The following is a 23,692-nucleotide window of genomic DNA, read 5'->3' on the forward strand; positions in this document are numbered from 1 at the left end:
AAGGTATGTAAGGCTATTCGATTTCCTATTTCTTTGGCATGAATCCATAACTTGTATTACAAAGTAAGCTTTCTGAGTCCCCTTAGTAGTGACTGATCCATAGTTGTAGTTCCTACTCCCTAGAGCAGTAAAGTGAGTACTGTAATATGAGTTTGTTATTAAATGTACGTGCTTACTCTGCCAAGTATTAGCATGCAGGGATTAAACTTGTTTCATCGTCAAAGTACCCATTGCATGTATTTCCCTTATATAAATCAAAATGATCCTAGATTACACATGGTACATATGTTTGTATGTTGGATATACAATCTGCCCATATTATGCCAACTAGCTTCAATTATCTATATATATGTCATTTTTGTCACATGTTCATATGTTCCCTTTATTGGTTATTACTCCCATTGTGTTAGACTATAATGTTACCTCACAAGATCCCTATTTTCTCTGTTGTACATTTTATATGTACTTACTTGGAATATGTATCCGTCCTTAAGTTGATTCTGCCCATGTTCTCCCTTGGTTCCACTTCCATGTATACCTTGTATTTGATATTAGTTAGTGAGTATCCGGCTACCATATAGAGTTCAAATCTCTTGGCTGAATGTAAATGTCTTCACTTGATATGTGCTTCAATTTGAGATGTCAAAATGCTTAACCGAGTCATATGCTCCTAAGTATTACATGTGCATGTCACATTTGCTTCCCATGTCATTGTTATTATCGTAAGTCCATATTCATATGTCTTCTACTACTGGTCCATAGTTCCAAATCTCAACAATGATTATGACCACCAAAACTGCAATCTCAAAAGAGAAAATGATCATCAAAAGAACAATCTCTAAAGAGTTATGATTATAAAAAAAAATAATCTCGAAAGAGTTATGAACATCAAAACAACAATCTCAAAGATAAAGAATTTAAGTGAAGCTATCTGTATAATTATGGGTGGCAGCCCAGGGGCAAAATGCCTAGCATGGGTCGATCCCAATTGGTATAGAAGGGTGGCAACTCAGGGGCGAAAGCCTAGCATGCATAGGCCGATCCCAATTGGTATAAGAGGGTGGTAACTCAGGGGCGAAAACCTAGCATGGGCCGATCCCAATTTGTGGAATTATGAGGACAACATCTCAGGGGTTAAAATGCCTAGCATGGGTCATCCTCTTCTACCGCTGATCAGCTGGTCATTTGTATCATATGTCTTATAAATATTATAATGCAAAGAAAAGTAAAGAAAATAATGTAACATACACGATTCCACAAGTATAAGCAAAGGTGGTCTCTAATCCTTATTTATTGCTATTTGGTTTCACTTGAGCTCTCATTTTACATATGGTTGTATTATGCCTTACATATTCAGTACATTCTTTCGTACTGATGTCCCTTATTGGGGATGCTGCATTTCAAGTTGTAGGTACAGGTACTCAACTAGTAGATCTCCCCAATAGAAGTACATGATACTCAGCGGTTGTTGGTGAGCTCCAGGTTGATTCGGGACTTTGCCGAGTCTTTACTATTGCGTTATTTCATAGTGGTACAGTCATGGATTCCAGTAGAGGCTTTGTAGACATTGTAAAGTTATCTTTATAGTTTCACTTGTCACATGTATCGGTTCAGTTAGTCAATATGTGTTGTATATGAAGCTTCTCATCAGTAAATCTATCTGCATAGTAATTACTTTCTAATCACAGGTCACTTGTAAATCATGTGTTCATATGGTACTTGTCTGCCTTACCTAGGGTTGGGGTGTGACATGATGTTTCAATTCTTTTAATATTATATATTCATTAGAAATGACTAATTCACATTTACGGGAGATCAAGTTTTAAATTTAAGTTTCAAAATGTTTTAATGACAGATTTCAATGGATACCCGATTTAAATCTCCACTAAACAATCCTAAAATTTAGATACATGATCTCATCTTAGTATTTCTATTCTTTTAGATTTTTCTCTTTACAAGCCTTTTAAAAAAATCATAATTAAGAAAATTGATTTTACTAATTTATCCTTTAAGAAACTTGTTCGAAACTTTACAAACTTGTTTACCCTTTCTATTCTATTTGCTTTTAATTTGCATTTTTTCTTCAAGTACTTTGAACCAGGTTTTTCTGGAGTTGCAGATTTTGATTTTGTTTGATATTTTCGTTTCTCAATGCACAATTCATTTGTCTTGCTATCTCTCTTCCTACTACCAAAATTGTTACTTATATTATTGATATGCAAAAAATTGCAATTTATAATTTTTTTCATATAGTCTTTGAATATTTAATTTTTTTTGTTTAAAATATCAAATTAACGTAATCTTATTTCACTTTGAAAATTTGTTGAATTAACTTTCAAAAAGCGCAACACGACAATTAAAAGTGGATAGACGGAGTACCATTCAACATATTTATGTCAAATTAATAAAGTATACGGAAAAGCGCCAAAAATAACCTTAGACTATTTGAAAAGGTTTAAATATACCCTTCATTCATTTATTTGACTAAAAATATCCCTCAATACACTTTTTTGGCCTATTTTTACCCTTAAAACTTGATAGATTTTTTAAAGTTATTATTATTACTATTATTTATAATATGCCATATAAGCAATTTTAGCTAAAAGTTTACACAACCACTACAAAAATATCACGAGACATACACAGCTCTTTTTGGAGAAAAAAAATGTGTGGAAGAAGAAAAAGGCTCCTTACATAATGATTACTAAATAATTTTTCTCCTATTTGAGATTTGGAAGAAAAAAAAAGGGTTCCTTTTCCTAATTTTATGCGGTCACATATATACGATTTAAGTAGAATTTTCACAATTTTCTAATTTGACACTCTCTTTTTTTCGTTTTTGACTTCCTACTTCAACTAGGATGGTGAAAACCTAATGCTCTATAAATTGAGGCCTTTAAACTTCTTAGACATTATAATTATTCAAATCTCGTTTCGATAATATTCTCAACAAAAACAAATTAACATCTCTTATTCAAATATATTTTTACCATGTCTTCTTCAACAAAGTTCTTAACTCTAAAGACATGTGATGGTGAGGAATTTATAATCGACGAGGCAATAGCCGTGAGGTCACAAACTATCAAGAATATGGTTGAAGACGATTGTGTTTCAAACGTCATTCCCCTGCCTAATGTCGATAGCAAAACAACGACCAAAGTGATTGATTACTCGAAGAAACATTCGGAGGAAGACGTCTCCAAAGACATGTTGATGGAGTTTGACAAGACTTTTGTGAAGGTGCACCACTCGATTATGCATGCTCTTATCTTAGCTGCTAATTTTCTTAACGATAAGGAGATATTGGATATGATGTGTCAAGAAGTTGCTGATAGGATTAAAAGGAAAACACCAGAAGAAATACGTAAAGAATTTGATATCTAGAACGATTTTACTCCCGAGGAAGAAGAGGAGATTCATAAAGAGAATGCTTGGGCTTTTGAATGATTTTATAGCATTATTGTTCTTTTTTGTTCTCTTTTTATTTTAGAATTAAAACGATCTAGTTAGCTTTATCCTATTTTATTTTATTTAGTTCTTTATTTTGTTGTTCATTTTTATAGACATGTTCTTTGATTTTGATTGATTTATAAATTATGTTGGAAAGAAATTACTGTTATTTATACAAACAACTTAGTGATTGAAAATCTATAGAGTCCAACTATTGAACTTATAAGCAAACAAATTATTTGATTATGCTAGAAAAATCAATAAAATATCTATTAGCTAAAATTTTACCTAACCACTAAATTAATAGTTCTTGCTCTCTCACTGTTACAAGAAAATTAAATGGAATATTGATTCAAGATTCTAATTGCAAAAAAATAAAATGCTTTCGAAGGATTTTTTTTTAAAAATAATTAAGAAATAAATATTGAGATACTCAAACAAGATAGAAATAATCTATCTCAATACCAATAATAAAATAAAATAAAATAATAGAGTATAAACCACATATATGTATTATTAATTAAAATATATGGAGATTTGTGTATGTGGCATTATCTGAAAGGGAAAAAAAAGTGTGTATATATATATAAAATAAGATTTTGAATCCTTTAACATGGACTCTTCCTGTTCTTCATCAACCTTTAACATAATCTCTACAATTTAATTTTTTAGTCCATAAATTAAATTGGTGGTTTGTCAACTTTTGTTACTATAATTTTCCTTTTAAACTTTTCATCAATTAGTTCTAAAGAAGGAAAATAAAAACTACCTTTTTCTAATCTTATACCGTTCACATACGGTTTATGTGTAGTTTCCAAATTAACTTGAGCTTTCATTATTGTATGATATAATTTCCTAATCTGACATGGTTTATGAAAAATCGAGTTTAATTCTGGTGTTCTTTTTTAATTTTTTCCTTTTGACTTTCTATTTTAAACAGGATGGTGAAAACCTATTGCTCAAGAGTAAAGACAAAGCAAGAATCTAAGGACCAAAGTCAATAAGGCAGGAACCGAAGCACAAATGAGCAAGAATCTAAAGGCGAGTACAACTAATAAGACAAGAATGATATCACTAAAGGCTGAGAGAACTATACACAAGAATTGCTAGGGCAGGAATCAAAGCACAACCAAGCAAGAATCTAAAGGCAAGAATGTCTAATAAGACAAGAATGATTTCACCCGGATAATGACCCTAGATATTTGAAACTTCCTCTCTTGGGGATGACATGTTTATCAAACCTTAGTTCTATGCCAACCTCGCGTGTCTCATCACTGAACTTGCACTATAAGCACTCCGTTTGGGTCCCACTCAACCCGAACCCTTTAGACTTTAGAATTCGTGTCCAAACTTCCAGCCTAGCGTTAACTCCACCGCGAGTCTCATCAATCAGTACTATGTCATTTGCAAATAACATTCACCATGACACCTCTCCTTGGATATAACACGTCAACTCATCCAACACCAAGGCAAATAGAAACGGGCTAAGAGCGGATCCCTGGTGCAACCCCATTATGACTTAGAAGTGTTCTAAGAGGATGTTTGGATTGGCTTAAAAATTTGTCAAACTTACTTTTAAGTCAGTTTTCAACTTCTGGAAGTGTTTGAAAAATATATAAATAACTTAAAGTAAGTCAAAAATAAATGACTTAAAATAAGTTAAGAAGTGTTTGGCAAGGTAAAGAATAACTTAAAATAAGTCAAAAATCAAAAGTAGGTCTCCCCCTACTTTTTATTTTTTGACTTAAAAGTCAATTAAGTTTGACTTGAAAACTATTTTTTTTAAGCCAATCCAAATGGGCTCTAAGTCTTCTCCCACTGTTCGTACCGGCTCTCGGTTCCATTGTACATGTCCCGAATCACTCCATTGTATAAGCCTTCTAACCTCCAAACACCTCCATAGAACCTCTCTTTGGACTTTATTATAAGCCTTTTCTAGGTCAATGAACACCATATGTAAGGCCTTATCCAAATGAGCCCATTAACTCTAGAAAAGGCAAAACCTGAACTTTTTCATGTAAGAAACTAAGGTGCCTATGATGCCAAGCATAATAAGAACTGTTGACTATACTCTTCCAGATGTCACAGCTTACGGTCCCAGTTAAGAGCCATTTGATTGCTTGATATGCATTGACATGTATGTGCATAAGATTTAGAAAGGAAAACCACTTCTCTTTATATGTTTAGAATATTACTAGCTTCTTTCTTTGTGTGATGTCAAGGAGCAATTCTCACATTAACTTCTTTTGTAGGATTTCTTCCCTTTGTGGCGTCAGTTCCTTGTTTACGAATAAAAAAGGATTGATATATACTGTTCATAGGTAAAATTCATCTGTTCTAGAATAGTTTTTACATGGTAGGGCATATTTACATTTTCAAGTTGTTTTGGTGAAGTTACTCTCTTAGTCATTTTTATTTTCAAGAACTGCAATTGTTTTTTGTAAAGTCATTTCTGTTACTAGTGGATTCTGTCCAAGAACGAGTAGTTGTGCATATCTTCTTATCCCATTAAATTACAATGCAAACACCGGTCTCTGCAGGTTTCGAGTTGAAAACAAAGCTACGTAAGTGTGGTACCTATACTCTACATACTTGAGATATGATGTTGTAGGGAAATAGTGTTTAATTTGGATATCTAAAGATGCACGTACTCTTCCTCTATGAGCGAGACTCCATCCAAATCTTCCACTCCTTGGGCGAGGCCTTTTGTTCTATGAACACCCCAACACTGAATAATTCACTTTCAAGTTCTCGCTGTAAGTACCTGGCCGTAATATTAGGAAAAAAAACTTTTATTAAGAAGAGGTAATAAAGGGCATAAATTGATAATCAACTGTAGTAGACTGAAGCAACTGTAATTGTTTAATGTGTAAATTTTCTAGAGTTCATTATGCAAGCTTAATTTTTTTCATAGAGTTAAGTCATCTGGAGTACTTTTATGTTACCTTCTCAAAAAAGTCATCTGGAGTTTTGTTTTGCACTGTTTTAGGTTTGATGGTGTAAGTTTCTCACAGTTGACAATGATAAAAACCATGAGCTTGTACTAAGTTTGATGCATTTTGCTTAAAACCTTGTTAACTGAATGTTAAGGCCCAAAATATGAAATTTCAATACTATGCCTGAAAGTCACAAAAATGAATGTGAAAATGCTCTCAGGCACAGTTATCGAGGTCAAAAAAGACTACTTTCTTTTCCAGCCATTTTTAAAGTTTCTGGCGTCTTTACATTAATTACATTCATCAGTGATTACTACAAAAATTGGTAATAGGAGATACTGTGCTTTGTTTTACCGGATCTACTTGTGGAATTAGTATTGTTAGTCTTTAAAATCAAATTAAGGAAATCAGCTAGTCTTAATTTCCCACTTATTTAGGGTAAAAAATAAAATAAAATAGTGGAACACAACTTTTCACACCATAGTTAGATATTACGGAAAAAAGTAATTTTTCTCCTAATTGAGATTTGGAAAAAAAAAAACCTTCCTTTTCCTAATTATATTCGGTCACATACGTATAGTTTAGGTAAAATTTTCACAATTTCCTAATTTGACATGAACTCTCTTTTTTTCCTAATTTGACATGAACTTTTTTTTTTTTTTTCGTTTTGACTTCCTACTTGAACTAGAACTGTGAAAACCTAATGCTCTATAAATTAAGCCCTTCAAACCTCTCATACATTATAATCCCTCAAATCTCCTTTCAATAATATTCTCAACAAAACCAAATTAACATCTTTTCAAATATATATTGACCATCATGTCTTCTTCCACAAAGCTCTTAACTTTAAAGACTTGTGATGGTAAGGAATTTGTACTCGATGAGGCGATAGCTGTGAGGTCACAAACTATCAAGAATATGGTTGAAGACGATTGTGTTTCAAACGTCATTCCCCTGCCTAATGTCAATAGCAAAACAATGACCAAAGTGATTGAATACTGGAAGAAACATTCGGAGGAAGACGTCTCCAAAGACATGTTGATGGAGTTTGACAAGGCTTTTGTGAAGGTGCACCACTCGATTTTGCATGCTCTTATCTTAACTGCTAATTTTCTTAACGATAAGGAGATATTGGATATGATGTGTGAAGAAGTTGCTGATAGGATTAAAGGGAAAACACCAGAAGAAATACGTAAAGAATTTGATATCAAGAACGATTTTACTCCAGAGGAGGAAGAGGAGATCCGTAAAGAGAATGCTTGGGCTTTTGAATGATTTAATAACATTACTGTTATTTTTTTGTTATTTTTTTAATTTTAGAATTAAAACAGTCTAGTTAGCTATATCTTGTTTTATTTTATTTAGTTCTACATTCTGATGTTTATTTTTATATAATTGTTCTTTGATTTTTGATTGATTTATAAATTAGATTGAAAAGAAATTATAGCTATTTATACAAACAACTTAGTGATTGAAAATATAGTCTAACTATTTAACTTATAAGCAAACAAATTATTGATTATGCTATAAAAAACAAATAAAATATCTATTAGCTAAAATTTTACCTAACCACTAAATTAATAGCTCTTGCTCTCTCACTGTTACGAGAAAATTAAATTGAATATTGATTCAAGATTCAAATTGCAAAAAAAATGTTGTTGATGGATTTTTTTTAAAAGATAATTAAGAAATAAATATTGAGATACTCAAAAAAATAAATTAAAAAATAAATACTGAGATAATCAAACAGGATAGAAATAATCTATCTCAATCCCAATTATAAAATAAAATATTAGAGTATAAACCACATATATGTGGCATTATCTGAAAGAAGAAAAAAAAAGGTAAGTATATATAAAAATAAAATGAAGAAGATTTTGAATTCTAGACGATGATGATGATGGAATTCTCCCTTATAATGCGTAAGGCTTTCTTTTTTTTTAATTCATTTGTAAATTTTTAAAAGTTTTCAAAAATTTAAATAAAGCCTTAAACGAAAAATTACTCTCTTTTTTTTAGTTTTATCGACTTAAATTAAATATATGTAGAATATATCAAAATAATTATTTAATCTTATTTTCTTAAACACTTTATGTGAAAAATTAAAGTTAAAGAAATGCTAAAAAGTTAAAAGTCATCTTTTATACGTGAGATTGATCGAAAAATGGGATACTTTTACCACTTTTAAATTAGTCAAGAAGATATTAGGATCTTTGCTAAATTTCAGTATCTTTTAAGAAATGTGTTATAATTGAATGGGGTAATGATGTATTTTTCTCTCTAAATTATAAGACCTAGAATAGTCTCTCCACTTATATCGTTCATGTTGGGATGACAATTAACATACAAACAAAATAATAGGGAAACTGCATCAATTTCCCCTTGAACTTGTCCCGAAAAGTCAGTTACACGCTTAAATTATCATAGTGACCTATTACACACTTATACTACTCAAAAGTAAATTTTCTTACCCCCTAAAACTGACATGGCAAAAAAATAAAACAAAAATAAAAAATAGGTGTGCCAGTTTGAAATTAAAGTGAAAAAAAAAAGTTAGAATCTTTTTTTCCACCCCCACCCCCACACCTCTTCTTCTTCACACCCCACCCATTGTCCTCTTTTTCTTCATTCTCTATTTTCATCACACTTCTTTAATTTTTTTATCACAATCTTAAAGCACAACTGTTTTTTATTCGCAATAAGGTTAATTCTCATAGATTTGTTAGTTTATAATTGTATTTTATCTAGAAAAGTTTCGATTGATTGTTTCTATCTTTGTCATTTTTTTGACTTTGTTAAAGAAATCTTTGTTGTTGATCAATTTTTGGGTTTAGTGGTGATAGCAACTTTATGGGTTTGGTGGTGATGGGTGGTGGGTGACAAAAATTTAAGAGGTAATTGAAGATGGTGATGAAGAAAAAATCGATATTAATAATGGTGGTGGTGATATTTGGTGTTGGGTGACAGAGAAGAAGAAGAATTGAAGGTGATATAGTAGTGGTGAAGAACAAAATCAATAGTGAAGGTGGTCGAATATGATTTTTCCGATGAAATGAGAATTGAAATGGGTGTGATTTAGTGATGAAGAAGATATAATTATTAGAGAATTAAAGTAATTAATTAGGAATTAATTAGAGTAAATATAGTTAACAAAAGAAAATTTAATTAATAAAGAAAAGAAAAGAATTTTTTTATAATTTATGACATGGCGCTGATGTGGCAAGTGTAATACACCACATAATGTGAGAGTGGTATTACACGTCTCAGGGTGGTGATAAATTCATTTTTCAGTATTAAAGGTGTGTAATAGGTCATTGTAATAGTTTAAGCGTGTAGCTGACTTTTCGAGACAAGTTCAGGGAGAAATCTATGCCTTTTCCCCAAAATAATATGATGAATGTTACTTCCTCCGTCTCATATTAAATATTAAACTTTTCTCTTTACATATCTTTATAAAAAAAATCATAAATAAGAAAGTTAGTTTTATTAATTTACCTTTCAAGAAATTTGTTGGAGACTTTACAAACTTGTTTACCCTTTCGAAAAGAATTAATTGTCAGAGTAAAATGGGAGAAATTTAATTAATTTATCTTAATAAGTAATTTAGGACAACTATTTTTAATAATGTGGACAAGTATACTAGAAAAATACTAGATTAATTAATTATTTTAATTTTTTCTTTACTTTTGTTGGAAATGTAGTCAGAACGATTTTAACTATTAGAAATGAGTGGTCTTCTAGTTAATGATTAAAGAAACGATGAGTTTAGAACTTTCCTTGTAACTTTTAAGGCATAATACATAAATATGCCCTTTAACTTGACTTCAAATCACATTTATGTTCTTCAACTTTGGGTATGCACAAGTAGACACTTAAATTTGTATAAAGTTGAACAAATAGACACGCATGTCCTACATGTCATTTTTTATCCTACGTGGTGTCCTACGTGTATTGTTTTATGTAGGACAAATGTGTCTACTTGTTTAACTTTATACAAGTTTAAGTGTCTACTTGTGCATACCCAAAGTTGAAGGACATAAACATAAAATGAGGCCAAGTTAAAGGGCACATTTATGTATTATGCCAACTTTTAATCATATCAATATCCTAATAATCTAAGATTGACTATGTAGATTTTGTAAAACAAATTAATTGACCTTCAAAAAAGGAAAAATAATAAGTTTTGATCTATTTAATATTTTGCTTTTCATATTCCTATAAGAACTTTGGAAAGTAATTAAAACCTAATACATTATAAAAGACCAAGCTAGCCTATGTATTGAAATCATTCATTCATAGCTCTCTTCATTTTCTTTATGATGTCTTTAGGAAAGCTCATAACTCTTAAGACTAACGATAATGAGGAATTCAAACTCGACAAGACTGTAGCTATAAAGTCAGAAATCATCAAGAACATAGTACAAGACGTTGATTGTACTTCTAATGTCATCCCCTTGCTCAATATTGATGGCAAAACAATGACAAAGGTGGTTAAATATTGGAAGAAACATTCAGAGGAAGGTGTTACAGAAGTCCAGTTAAAGAATTTTGATCAGGATTTCTTGAAGATGAGTCACTCAGAATTACATGACGTTCACTTGGCTGCTAAATATCTTGATGATAACCAATTAAAGGAGGTAATAATCCAAGAATTTTTTGATAGGATCAAAGGGAAACCAATAGAGGAAATACGTGAAGTATTTGGTATCGTGAATGATTATACCCCAGAGGAAGAGGAGGAGGTCCGTAGAGAGAATGCTTGGGCTTTTGAATGATTTTATAATATTTATGTTATTTCCTTAGCTATATCCTATTTTTATTTTATTTCTGTTAGTTCTATCTTTTGATGTTCCTTTTTGAAGGAAATGTTGTTCGATTTTGATTGATTTATAAATTATGTTGGAAAGAAACTAAAGCTAGTTATATTGTTTGAGATTTTTTTTTATCCTTTTAGATTTACTATTCACTCAAATCTTCTCTAAATAATCCTAAATTATATATATGGACAACTTTCGATGTTTTAATTCTTTTAATATATTGTATATTCACTATAAATGACTAATTCACATTTGCGACAGATCAAATTTTGAATTTGAGGTTCAAAATATTTTAATGACAGATTTCAATGGACATTCGATTTAAATCTCCACTAAACAATCCTAAAATTTAGATTACATGATCTCCTCTCAATATTTCTATTCTTTTAGATACATTATTCACTCAAAATAATTCATATGTGTGGCGATATCAAATTTTATTATTTGAACTTACCCAAGTGTCGGAGAAGATATGAGTAGACATAGACATAATTAGGTAATGATCAAATGATCTTTCTATTGATTACTTAATGATCAAGTATAGATTCTTGGTAATTAACAGATTGGATTATTTTTTATTAGAACATTTGACTAAATGGTCATTCTATTTAATTATTCAAATTTACTATGATTAGTAATAACATACCATTTAATTTAAAATATAAAATTTAAATTTGAATTGCAATACAATCTTTTGTTGTTGAAAGATAATAATATATAACTTTTACGTTTCACCTCTAAATTATAAGACCTAGAATACTTTCTCCACTTAAATCGTTCATGTTGTGAGGATAATTAACATTAACATACAAATAAAAATGATATGACCAATCGTCTCATATTAAATATTAGACTTTTCTCTTTTAAAATAAATCATAAATAAGAAAATTTATTTTACTAATATACCCTTTAAGAAACTTGCTTACAACTTTACAAACTCGTATACTCTTTTTTAAAGAATTAATTGTAAGATTAAAACGGGGAATTGTGAAAGATCTCTCTTCTTTAAATCTTCCGCTCTCTGTCTTTTTTCACTCCCCAATTTCTTCTCTCCGCTTTTACCGTAAGTTCGCTATATCTCATCCTCTTTGATTTCCTTTCTGTGATTTCTATTCAATTTGCTTCATCTTGATTTTGATTTGCATTTTTCTTCAATTACTTTGAAACCAGGTTTTTCTGGAGTTGCAGATTTTGATTTTGTGTGATATTTTCGTTTCTCAATGCACAATTCATTTGTCTTGATATCTCTCTTGGCACTATCAAAATTGTTACTTATATACTTTCATGGCTCATCAATGATTTAACTAACAATTTGATTGTTTGGTTTTGAATTTGACACTAAGTTTAAGAAAATAAAGAGATTTTTTAATGTTGTGGCAAACTAAAGATATGTACGAAAATGTCATTTAATCTTGTGTATGGGAAGTTTCAAAAAGGAACTTGAAACTAAATAGGAAAATAACACAAACAAATAGAAGTGGAGGGGTACAGGTTTTTGTTAATTTTTCATCTTTTGCGAGTTACAGTCTCATTAGTGGATAAAGCTTAAAATTTAAGATGTGGCTTTATTCCTCTTACTGGATAGGTTAAGATTAAGAGTTATTGGAATTTTAGTGCATGGGAAAATTGTGATTTCTTTTAAGTCATGTGAAAACTCTTTATCAGCAGCACCACTTTCTGGCTGGTATATTCTTGAATTTTATTTTTCTTGGGAAGTTGGCAAGAATGTTCATCATTAACTTAATCCTTGCAGAGGAAACCATTTCACTCGCAAGTAGCTCCAACTTACTACTCTAACAAGGTTAAGGGTTATTTTACTCGTTATATGGCTTCCTCAACGGTTGGCGCACAACCATCATTCTCAACACTAGCAATATCAACCAACGAACCTGTTGTTTCAGTTGACTGGCTCCATGCAAACATCAGAGACCCCGACTTAAAGGTTTCTGATCTTTTCAGTCTTAGCAGTCAAAATACTTGGTAAAGAATAAGATGGTGATAGTATGGCCGTTACTACAATTGTCTAAACTACATTTGCTGCTCTAAATATTAAATCTGAAGTTGCAATTATTTGTTCACTCAACTCATGCCTATAAAAAGGACAATTCTTTTGCGTTTCTGTTCATTTCTATTTAGCAACACATTTACGCGTGTTTTCTTTCTCTTCCAATTTTTGGGTGTGGTGCTGGTTGTATTATGTAAGGCATCTGTCAAATAGTACTGTGATGTTGCTTCTTTTTCCTATTCTTCTAAAGGTGTTAGATGCATCTTGGTACATGCCAGATGAGCAGAGAAATCCACTCCAGGAGTATCAGGTGCTGACTCCTAAGAAATTCTTTTTTGAATGACACTGCTTTATCTTGAATCACTGATTGCTTTCTAGTAAATATGTTCACAGATAAGCAATTTTCATTTTCTCAGTCACATTTATGGTAATTTTGTTCAACAGTCACTTTCTTTCTGTTTTCTGGTAGAATTTTCTAACTTCGACTTGAGCAGGTCTCTTGCATTCCTGGAGCACTATTCTTTGATATAGACGGAATAACGGATCGAACTACAAATGTGAGATATCTTCCCTGCTAAGTTATTTCTCCTCTGGAAAGAGTGATTTGCTCGACATAATCTTTGCAATTACTAAACCTTCTCTGGTTTCAGTTTCTCTTCTACTGTACCATTTTTTGTTTCATTTTTGTCCCATATATGTTTCTACCTATACTGTAATAGATGCTTCAGTTAGCCATCCGGCATGCTTTTGAGATAGATTTCATCACCTTTTATGATAGAAAAGCTTTGTTGATTTATCAGTTGCCACATATGTTGCCGTCCGAAGAAGCATTTGCAGCTGCTGTATCTGCTCTTGGTATCGAGAACAAAGATGGGGTTGTTGTATACGATGGCAAGGGCATTTTCAGTGCTGCCCGTGTTTGGTGGTGAGTTATTAAACTGATGATAAAAGGCGGATAAGTTCATATCATCCAAAAGTGTCTAATCAATGGAAAATGGGTAATCAGGATGTTTCGAGCTTTTGGACATGACAAAGTTTGGGTTTTAGATGGTGGCTTGCCAAGATGGCGTGCTTCAGGTTATGATGTCGAGTCACCCGGTGATGCCATTCTGAAAGCTAGTGCTGCCACTGAGGCAATTGAGAAAGTATACCAAGAACAGATGGTAAGATAAACATTTCTCCATTTCCACCTTTTGAAGCAATAGGGTGAGGTTCTCTGAGTTTTATTGTCTTCTCGGGACTTTTGCTGCATCATTCCAAATAATGCTTAAGTAGTGACTCTGTTGGTGCTTCTTGAATATCTGGAGGGCTCCACAGACTCACCTTGTTCATGTCTAACCGTTCATTATGTAAGGGTTGGGCAACTTTTGTTTGAAATTCAAGTCAGACTATCTTTTTAGATTCTTTTTCTCCTTAACCGATTTAAGAAACAGTTCTCTCATTATGTTACTCAAATGAAAATCTATCCTTTTTATAAGTAAATTTACTGAAAAGTGAAAACAGTACCCAGGTGATACAAAAATTACAGAGATGGACTTAAGAACTCCTAGTATATGCTTAAAGAGTCAATCAAGGCCATCATATTTGCTTGCTCCTTAATTGTATCCCCTTTGTTCCAAAAATACAAGTATTAAAGACTACTATACTTTACAAAAGTTTCAAGGAACTATAGTTGTCTTCCATAGGATGAAGTGAATGATTTGATGTTTGACAAGTTCCCATTTCCTTAATTCTTTGTTTTATTGGGGATGTATATGATGAAAATATCTTTTCAATCACTCTTTGTCCACTTGGAATTCATGAATATAAAGTTGAAACATCAGTTTTTCTTGCCGTGTAGAACTTTTCGGTACATTTTCTTTCTCCCTCTCTTCGTATTTTCTGACGTTGTGCATTTAATGTTATATGGTTTTAATGTTTCTCTTAGAACCTCTAATGTGCAGGTTGGCCCTACTACCTTCCAGACCAAGTTTCAGCCTCATCTTGTCTGGACTCTTGATCAGGTTGGTTTCCTTGATTGCTTTCTGCCTACAGCACTTGGTGGTAGTTGCATCTAGCCATGTATCATGAAGCTGATGGTAATGGCGAGGACTTTTTTTGGATTATTGACATTCAGACTGTATTCAAAATCCAACTGCTTAAAATTAGATTATTTTTTTTAGAGAAAGGTAAGAGTAGTATTATAAAGTCTCCAGCACAAAGACTATGCTAGGAACAATATTTACAGTTCAAAAAGCAAAACAAAAGGTAAACATGAATGGAACTACAAGTGGACTGTGATTTAGTGGGTATTAGATTGTAAGCTTGTTGGTTGATATTTGTCCTTAGTGCAACTTTGTTCGCAAAAATCTACCTCCGTTTCCCTGATTTACTGGGACAACTCTATGAAGTTTGTGAAGAAAATCTAGGAGGACTAGAACTATGACCATTGGAGGTTGTTTTCTACGGAATACTTTGGTCTGTTCGGGGATTCTGGTTATAGCTGCTCTTTGTGAAGGTTAATAGTTTGATGATTGTATGATAGTCCAATACTGGAAAAAATGTGAACACAATCTTGTCACTTAACATAGGTCAGAAAGATTGAATTTTCAATATATTCTCCATAAATGTATGTATTCTTATCAGAATACTTCTAGCTTAGCTATAGATATGGAGATATGATTTGTGTATATTTTCAGGTTAAAAGGAACATTCAAGTAAAGACATATCAGCTTATAGATGCTCGATCCAAAGCTAGGTACTCCATGATGTCTGCAAACACATTTTTTAAAATGTGATTGACTAATATGCTAAGCTATTTGTTCAACAACACTCACATGAAGATGAGAGTAGATTTTATTTGTCAATTATCTTTTGAAGCAATTACAACCCTTGTGGATTTACTTTTAGATTTTACTTCTCCCTCCTAATTTATGTGACACATTAAGTCTGAAAATGTTTGGCACATGTTATGAATAATAGTGATGTTTAATTTGACCATCCTATACTCTAAGAGTTCAACTTCAAACTTAAATAATGAGGTTATGCTTTCCTTTGCAACAGTTAGTTCAATATGCAAGTTAAATTGTCTTTGTGCCTTGTTAAATATCTCGTTTGATTAGAGAGTAATATCTTTTGGCATGTCTTGTCATCTATAGGGCCTTGTTGGATGCTTTCCTTATAAACAATTAGTTCCATATGCTAGTCAAAGAGAGGCTGCTGTCTTGTTGTATGGTTAGAAAGGTCGGAGTAATAAATTTTGGCACGTCTTGTGATTTAGATAATTAGATTGCTGTTATATGTACATGTATTTCTTTCTTATGCTACATTATCTTTAGGACATGTAGACAGAAACTTCTTCTCCTAATATGAATGTTGGCATAGCCAACTTGAACATTTTGTAATGGCTGCAATTGATGTGCTTAGTGAGTAGGAAAACTTAGATAAACATTATTAGTGGTTACCGTCGAGAAAGGATGGAATCTGAAAATGTTGCCATTATATCTTTCCTAACAATGCTCAAGTTTACCACGGTCATGGAGTCTTGAGTTATTAGGGACCACTCATTACATAATGTGGGAAATAGGCAAGTTGAGGTGCTTATATATGTTCTCTTTATACAACATACCTAGTGTAATTCCATGAGTGTGGTCTGGGGAGGGTAGAGTGTACGCATACCTTACCCTTACCTTGAGAAGGTAGAGAGGTTGTTTCCGATAGACCCCCGGCTCATGTAAAACGTTTCAAAGCAGTTTAAAAAGGGAAAACAATAGTGAAGTAGACATATTAAATAGGGAAAGCATTACTTAACATTCAAAAAAAGGAAGAGTAGCAATAGCAAAATAATGCGACAATCGAGGTACGAGAAATAACAGGCAGCGGCAGAAATTACAAGGCAAGGAACTACGAGAACAAATGTTAATACTACTAGAATGAGAGAACAAGTACACTGCTCTACACTACCACCAAACCTTTCCGGCAGGAAAGCGAGACAGTACTTTGTCTCAAAAAAAAGGAAAGCGAGACAATACTTAATTACCTACTAATATTCTACCCTAATCCGTGATCTCCATAATTTTTTATTTAAAATCATGTCCTTGGTAAGCTAAAGATGCACCATGTCATGTCTAATAACCTCTCTCTAATACTTCTTTGGTCTACCTCTCCTTGAACCCACAATTGCCAACCTCTCACACCTCCTAAATAGAGCATTTGTGCATTTCCTCTTCACATGTCTGAACCATTTTAGCCTTGTTTCTCTTATCCTATCCACACGGGCCACTCCCACCTTGTTTTAGATATTCTTATTCTTAATCTTATCTCATGCCCACACATCAACCACAACATCTTCATTTCCGCACCTCACATCTTCTGGACATGTGAGTTCTTAGCTGACCAACACTCCGCCCCATACAACATAGTTGGCCTAACCACTTATCGATAAAACTTGCCTTTAAGTTTTTGGTGGTGTATTTTTATCACACAAGACTCTAGAGGTGAGCCTCTATTTCATCCTTCCAACACCTATAGTTCAATACGATGTGTGAGATCATCATCGATCTCTCATTCTTTTGGATTAAACAACAATAACAACATACCCATTGTAATCCCACAAAGTAGGGTCTAGGGAAGGTAGTGTATGCAAACTTTACCCCTACCTTGGAGGTAGAGAATCTATTTCCAATAGATCCTCGGCTCAAGAAAAAATGGTTCAAAGTAGTATGAAATAGGAAATAACAGAAGTGAAGAAACTATGACAAACCATTCTAAACAGTGGCTACAACTGAATAATACGATAGTTGTTGAAGTGACCTACATCAAATAAAAAAGGGATATGCGGTCTTTTTATAGGCTTGAGCAATCCTACCTTTGAGCTAGCTTTTGGGTTTGAGTTAGGCCCAAAGCGTAATTTAACATGGCATCAGAGCAGGATCCATCCCAATTAATGTTTACCGATAATGGACCCCTAGATTAAATTGTCCACACACCAGATGTCCATCCCAAAGCTTATGTTGGTTTATAAGAGTCTCACTCGGGATAACCTTGTAGTCTTTACAAAGACCTTTATCATCTTTCTTAGGGAGAAAATAGTCTATTTGTCTTACCCAACGTACTATGGAAGTTATCAAGTTCTCCTCCTTATTTGAGAAACTCAAATTGGCTACCCCAACCCAAAAGCTCCTGCAAAATCCAAAAGTGAGCCTTTTCCTTTGTTCCCATTCCCGAAACCAAAACCTCTATGCACTTGTTATAGCCCCGTTGAGTTGACCCGATGTGTCCATTGAAATCTCCTCCTATGAATAACTTCTCAGTGAGCGGTATACCTTGTCAAAATCGCTTCTTGTCCTCTTCGCCCAAGCCCGCTTGCGGTGCGTATGCACTAACGATCTTCAAAGTGGACCCGCCAATGACTAACTTAATCATCATCATCCTGTCGTTGATCCTCCAAACCTCTACCACTTGCCCCCTTAGCTCTCTATCTATTAAGATTCCTACTCCATTTGTATTCCTCAAGACTACTGAGTACCATAAGGGTAGAGGGGTGGGCCCATTATCCACCGAGTTTAAAAGGCTGTGATTGGTCCAAAGGTCGGGTCACAGACGGATTTCTCGGTTATCAAAAAAAAAAAGAGTACCAGAATTTATACCTGTCCACATCTAACGCCTTAGTACCTACCCATTTGGTCTCCTAGGCACTAGCTACACTAATCCTCCTCTTTTTGAGAATCTTCACTAGTTTATGGACTTCCCCATTAAAGTCCCTATGTTCCAAGACCCCACTCTTAACCTAGAAGATCTCATAACCCACTTACCATCCCTGACCCTAGCCTCTGTCCCCGATTGAGAACATGACCTCGGTCTACCATCATTCACTAGAGCCATTAAATAAAATTACTAATCAAGGGTTTACATCAAAATGAGCAGGAATCAATACTCAAGAGTAAAGACAAAGCAAGAATCTAAGGACCAAAGTCAACAAGGCAGGAACCGAACCACAAATGAGCAAGAATCCAAAGGCAAGTACATGATACATATAATAAGACAAGAATGATAACACTAAAGCCTGAGAGAACTATACACAAGAATAGTTAGGGCAGGAATCAAAGCACAAGCAAGCAAGAATCTAAAGGCAAGAATGTCTAATAAGACAAGAATGATTTCACCCGGATAAAGACCCTAGATATTTGAAACTTCCTCTCTTGGGGATGACCGACTTATCAAGCCTCACTTCTATGCCAACGTCGTGTGTCTCATTACTGAACTTGCACTATAAGCACTCTGTTTGGGTCCCACTCAACCCGGACCCTTTAGACTATAGGATTCGTGTCCAAACTTCCAGCCTAGCGTTAACTCCACCGCAAGTCTCGTCAATCAGTACTATGTCATTTGCAAATAACATTCACCATGGCACCTCTCCTTGGATATGACGCGTCAACTCATCCAACACCAAGGCAAATAGAAACGGGCTAAGAGCGGATCCCTGTTGCAACCCCATTATGACTTAGAAGTGTTCTAAGTCTTCTCCCACTATTCTTACCAGCTCTTGGATCCATTGTACATGTCTTGAATCACTCTACTGATTGCCACCGGTACACTTCTAACCTCCAAACACCTCCATAGAACCTCTCTTGGGACTTTATCATAAGCCTTTTTTAGGTCAATGAACACCATAGGTAAGTCCTTATCCAAATGAGCCCATTAACTCTAGAAAATGCAAAACCTCAAATTTTTCATATAAGAAACTAGGGTGCCTATGATGCCAAGCATAAGCAGAACTGTTGACTATACTCTTCTAGATGTCACAGCTTGCGGCCCCAGTTTAGAGCCATTTGATTGCTTGATATGCATTGACATGTATGTGTATAAGATTTAGAAAGGAAAACCACTTCTCTTTATATGTTTAGAATATTACTAGCTTCTTTCTTTGAGTGATGTCAAGGAGCAATTCTCACATTAACTTCTTTTGTAGGATTTTTCCCTTTGTGGCGTCAATTCCTTGTTTACGAATAAAAAAGGATTGATATATAATGTTCATAGGTACTTGTATGATGATGGTCTAGGAAAAAATCATCTGTTCTAGAATAGTTTTTACAGGGTAGGGCAGATTTACATTTTCAAGTTGTTTTGGTGAAGTTACTCTCTTAGTCATTTTTATTTTCAAGAACTGCAATTGTTTTTTGTATAGTCATTTCTGTTACGAGTGGATTCTGTCCAAGAACGAGTAGTTGTGCATATCTTCTTTTCCCATTAAATTACAATGCAAACACCGCTCTCTGCAGGTTTCGAGTTTAAAACAAAGCTACGTAAATGTGATACCTATACTCTACATACTTAAGATATGATGTTGTGGGGAAATTGTTTTTTAATTTGGATATTTAAAGATGCATGTACTCTTCCTCTATGAGCGAGACTCCATCCAAATCTTCAACTCCTTGGGCGAGGCCTTCTGTTCTATGAAGACCCCACCACTGAATGATTCACTTTCAAGTTCTCGCTGTAAACACCTGGCCGTAATATTAGGAAAAAAACTTTTATTAAGAAGAGGTAATAGAGGGAATAAATTAATAATCAACTGTAGTAGACTGAAGCAACTGTAATTGTTTAATGTGTAAATTTTCTAGAGTTCATTATGCAAGCTTAATTTTTTTCATAGAGTTTAGTCATCTGGAGTTTTGTTTTGCACTGTTTTAGGTTTGATGGTGTTGCACCAGAGCCTCGAAAAGGAATTAATAGTGGACATGTACCCGAGAGCAAGTGTATTCCTTTTCCACAGGTGAGGATCTGTGCATTGAAGAAAAAAACAATCTTTTTAATATTCTATGGCAGTTTCTGTTTCATCTCCTGTATAAAACAGTTCCTGCTTTCAATGAAGATATGGTGAAGTATTTCTGTTTGAATAGGTTAAACTATGTGAGAAATATATATGTGAAAAATATTATTGAATTGTTGTTCTAATAATTACATAGAGAACCCTATTTATAGACACTATATAATACAGTTCCTTACCAAATAGGAGACTATAAACTATTCCTAGTTTGTGTAGGATTGTGTTTTCCTATTCTATTCTAACACTCCCCTTCAAGCTGGTGCATACAAATTATATGTACCTAGCTTGTTACAAATGTAATTAATACGAGGACCGGTAAGAGACTTGGTGAAGATATCTGCAAGTTGATCATTTGACTTCACAAATTTGGTAACAATATCTCCTGAGAGTATCTTTTCTCTTACAAAGTGACAATCAATCTCAATGTGCTTAGTCCTCTCATGAAACACTGGATTTGATGCAATATGAAGGGCCGCTTGATTATCACACACAAGTTCCATATGACCGGTTTCTCCAAACTTCAGTTCTCCAAGCAACTGTTTGATCCAAACTAGCTCACAAGTTGCTACAGCCATTGCTCAATATTTTGCTTCTGCACTGGATCGAGCAACCACACTTTGTTTCTTACTCTTCCATGACACCAAATTACCTCCAACTAAAACACAATATCCAGATGTAGAATGTTTATCAAAGGGTGATCCAGCCCAATCAGCGTCTGTATATCCGGTGATATGCTCATGGCCTTGATCCTTGAAGAGTAGTCCTTTACCAGGAGCTGACTTTATATATCGCAGAATAAGAACAACTGCATCCCAATGACTATCACAAGGAGAAGTCATAAACTGACTTACAACACTCACATGAAAAGAGATGTCCGGTCTAGTCACAGTGAGGTAATTCAACTTTCCAACCAACCGTCTATACCTTTCAGGATTACTGAGTTGCTTCCCTTGTCCTGGAAGGAGTTTAACATTAGGATCCATAGGAGTGTCAATGGGTTTACATCTCATCATTCATGTCTCCTCAAGAATGTCTAAAGCATACTTGCATTGAGAAATAACAATACCTGATGTAGACTGAGCAACCTCAATACCAAGAAAATACTTCAATCTGCCAAGGTCTTTAGTTTGGAAATGCTGAAAGAGATATTGCTTCAAATTAGCGATACCAACTTGATCATTGCCGGTGATAACGATATTATCAACGTAAACAACCAAATAAATACACAAATTTGGTGTTGAATGCCGATAAAACACAGAGTGATCAGCACCACTACGAGTCATGCCAAACTCCTGAATTACTGTGAAATCGTGACTATGTGTTCATGCTTTCGAAAAGAACCAAGCTCGAAGAGACTGTTTCAGACCATACAGTGACTGACGCAATCGACATACAAGGCTTCTAGACTCCCCTGAGCAACAAAACCAGGTGGTTGCTCCATATAGACTTCTTCCTCTAGATCACCATGCAGAAAAGCATTCTTAATGTCCAACTGATGAAGAGGCCAATGACGAACGGCAGCCATAGATAGAAAAAGACGGACTGATGCTATTTTGGCCACAGGAGCGAAAGTGTCGCTATAATCTAGCCCAAATATCTGAGTATACCCTTTAGCAACAAGGCGAGCCTTAAGCCGATCGACTTGACCATCTGGACCAATTTTGACCGCATAAACCCAACGACAACCAACAGTAGTCTTACCTGTAGGAAGGAGACAAGCTCCCAAGTACCACTCGAATGTAAAGCAGACATCTCATCAATCATAGCCTGCCTCCATCCAGAATGAGAAAGTGCTTCTCCTGTAGTCTTAGGGATGGAAATAGAGGACAAAGATGATACAAAGGCATAATGGGGTGAAGATAAACAATGGTAACTCAAGAAAGTATAATGGGGATTAGTATTTCGAGTAGATCGTATACCTTTTTGAAGTGCAATCGATTGGCTAGTAGGGGGCACGGCCATAGTGGGAGCAGGGTCCGGCGCATGACATGAATCATTTGAGACTATTGCTGGAAGTGGACGTCGATGATAAGTTAGGAGTGGTGGCACTATACTTGTAAAACAAGACAACAATGCAAACCAGCCGTTGACAGTCACCGGATTCTGACTTTTTTTTAATTTTTTTTTTTCTTACCAATGCTCTGATACCATGTGAGAAATATATATGTGAAAAATATTATTGAATTGTTGTTCTAATAATTACATAGAGAACCCTATTTATAGACACTATATAATATAATTCCTTACCAAATAGGAGACTATAAACTATACCTAGTTTGTGTAGGATTGTATTTTCCTATTCTATTCTAACAAACTATTTGTCTCATATTTCCACAGTGCATTTGATGCTCCTTGACCATGGAGAATTTACTTCCTGTCATTGGTATCATCTGGACTATCGAGTGCATGACATTATAAGTTTCTCACAGTTGACAATGATAAAAGCCATCATCTTGTACTAAGTTTGATGCATTTTGCTTAAAACCTTGTTAACTGAGTGTTAAGGCCCAAACTATGAAATTTCAATACTATGCCTCTCAGGGATGCAAGTCACAAAAATGAATGTGAATATGCTCTCAGGCACAATTATCAAGATCAGAAAAGACTACTTCTTTTCCAGCCGTTTTTAAAGTTTCTGGTGTCTTTACAGTGGGGTGTGGGTGGGGGGTTGGGGGGG

General features: G+C 34.0%; 4 protein-coding genes across 5 annotated transcripts in view; all 4 read left to right on the forward strand.

Moving 5' to 3' along the window:
• Positions 1–2,991: 2,991 nt before the first annotated feature.
• On the forward strand, positions 2,992–3,384 carry LOC102588017 (SKP1-like protein 1A). Its single transcript, XM_015308648.1, has one exon. It carries the CDS (start codon positions 2,992–2,994, stop codon positions 3,382–3,384), a length of 393 nt encoding a protein of 130 aa, XP_015164134.1.
• Positions 3,385–7,169: 3,785 nt separating this feature from the next.
• On the forward strand, positions 7,170–7,692 carry LOC102588346 (SKP1-like protein 1A). The gene has a single exon (XM_006347055.1). The coding sequence runs from the start codon at positions 7,206–7,208 to the stop codon at positions 7,659–7,661; it is 456 nt and encodes a 151-aa protein (XP_006347117.1). The 5' UTR covers positions 7,170–7,205; the 3' UTR covers positions 7,662–7,692.
• Positions 7,693–10,705: 3,013 nt separating this feature from the next.
• LOC107060595 (SKP1-like protein 1B) lies at positions 10,706–11,161 on the forward strand. The gene has a single exon (XM_015308634.1). It carries the CDS (start codon positions 10,706–10,708, stop codon positions 11,159–11,161), a length of 456 nt encoding a protein of 151 aa, XP_015164120.1.
• Positions 11,162–12,154: 993 nt separating this feature from the next.
• LOC102588680 (thiosulfate/3-mercaptopyruvate sulfurtransferase 1, mitochondrial-like) overlaps positions 12,155–23,692 on the forward strand; it is an 18,282-nt gene continuing 6,744 nt past the window's right edge. Inside the window, exons 1-9 of one of the 2 annotated variants that reach the window (XM_006347056.2) lie at positions 12,155–12,266; positions 12,957–13,145; positions 13,459–13,518; positions 13,703–13,765; positions 14,009–14,133; positions 14,215–14,371; positions 15,152–15,211; positions 15,887–15,945; positions 20,880–20,961. In XM_006347056.2, the coding sequence (XP_006347118.1) occupies positions 13,029–13,145; positions 13,459–13,518; positions 13,703–13,765; positions 14,009–14,133; positions 14,215–14,371; positions 15,152–15,211; positions 15,887–15,945; positions 20,880–20,961 (723 nt within the window). In that variant the 5' untranslated portion in view covers positions 12,155–12,266; positions 12,957–13,028. The remainder of the gene's footprint in view (positions 12,267–12,956; positions 13,146–13,458; positions 13,519–13,702; positions 13,766–14,008; positions 14,134–14,214; positions 14,372–15,151; positions 15,212–15,886; positions 15,946–20,879; positions 20,962–23,692) is intronic. The other variant, XM_015308682.1, reaches the window with a different exon arrangement.

This window comes from Solanum tuberosum, unplaced genomic scaffold (assembly GCF_000226075.1).
Source record: "Solanum tuberosum cultivar DM 1-3 516 R44 unplaced genomic scaffold, SolTub_3.0 scf00083, whole genome shotgun sequence".
NCBI lineage: Eukaryota > Viridiplantae > Streptophyta > Magnoliopsida > Solanales > Solanaceae > Solanum > Solanum tuberosum.

What these genes read in the sequence shown, in the direction of transcription:
- LOC102588017 (XM_015308648.1), top strand. Translation starts at nt 2,992, where the DNA reads ATGTCTTCTTCAACAAAGTTCTTAACTCTAAAGACATGTGATGGTGAG.
- LOC102588346 (XM_006347055.1), top strand. Translation starts at nt 7,206, where the DNA reads ATGTCTTCTTCCACAAAGCTCTTAACTTTAAAGACTTGTGATGGTAAG.
- LOC107060595 (XM_015308634.1), top strand. Translation starts at nt 10,706, where the DNA reads ATGTCTTTAGGAAAGCTCATAACTCTTAAGACTAACGATAATGAGGAA.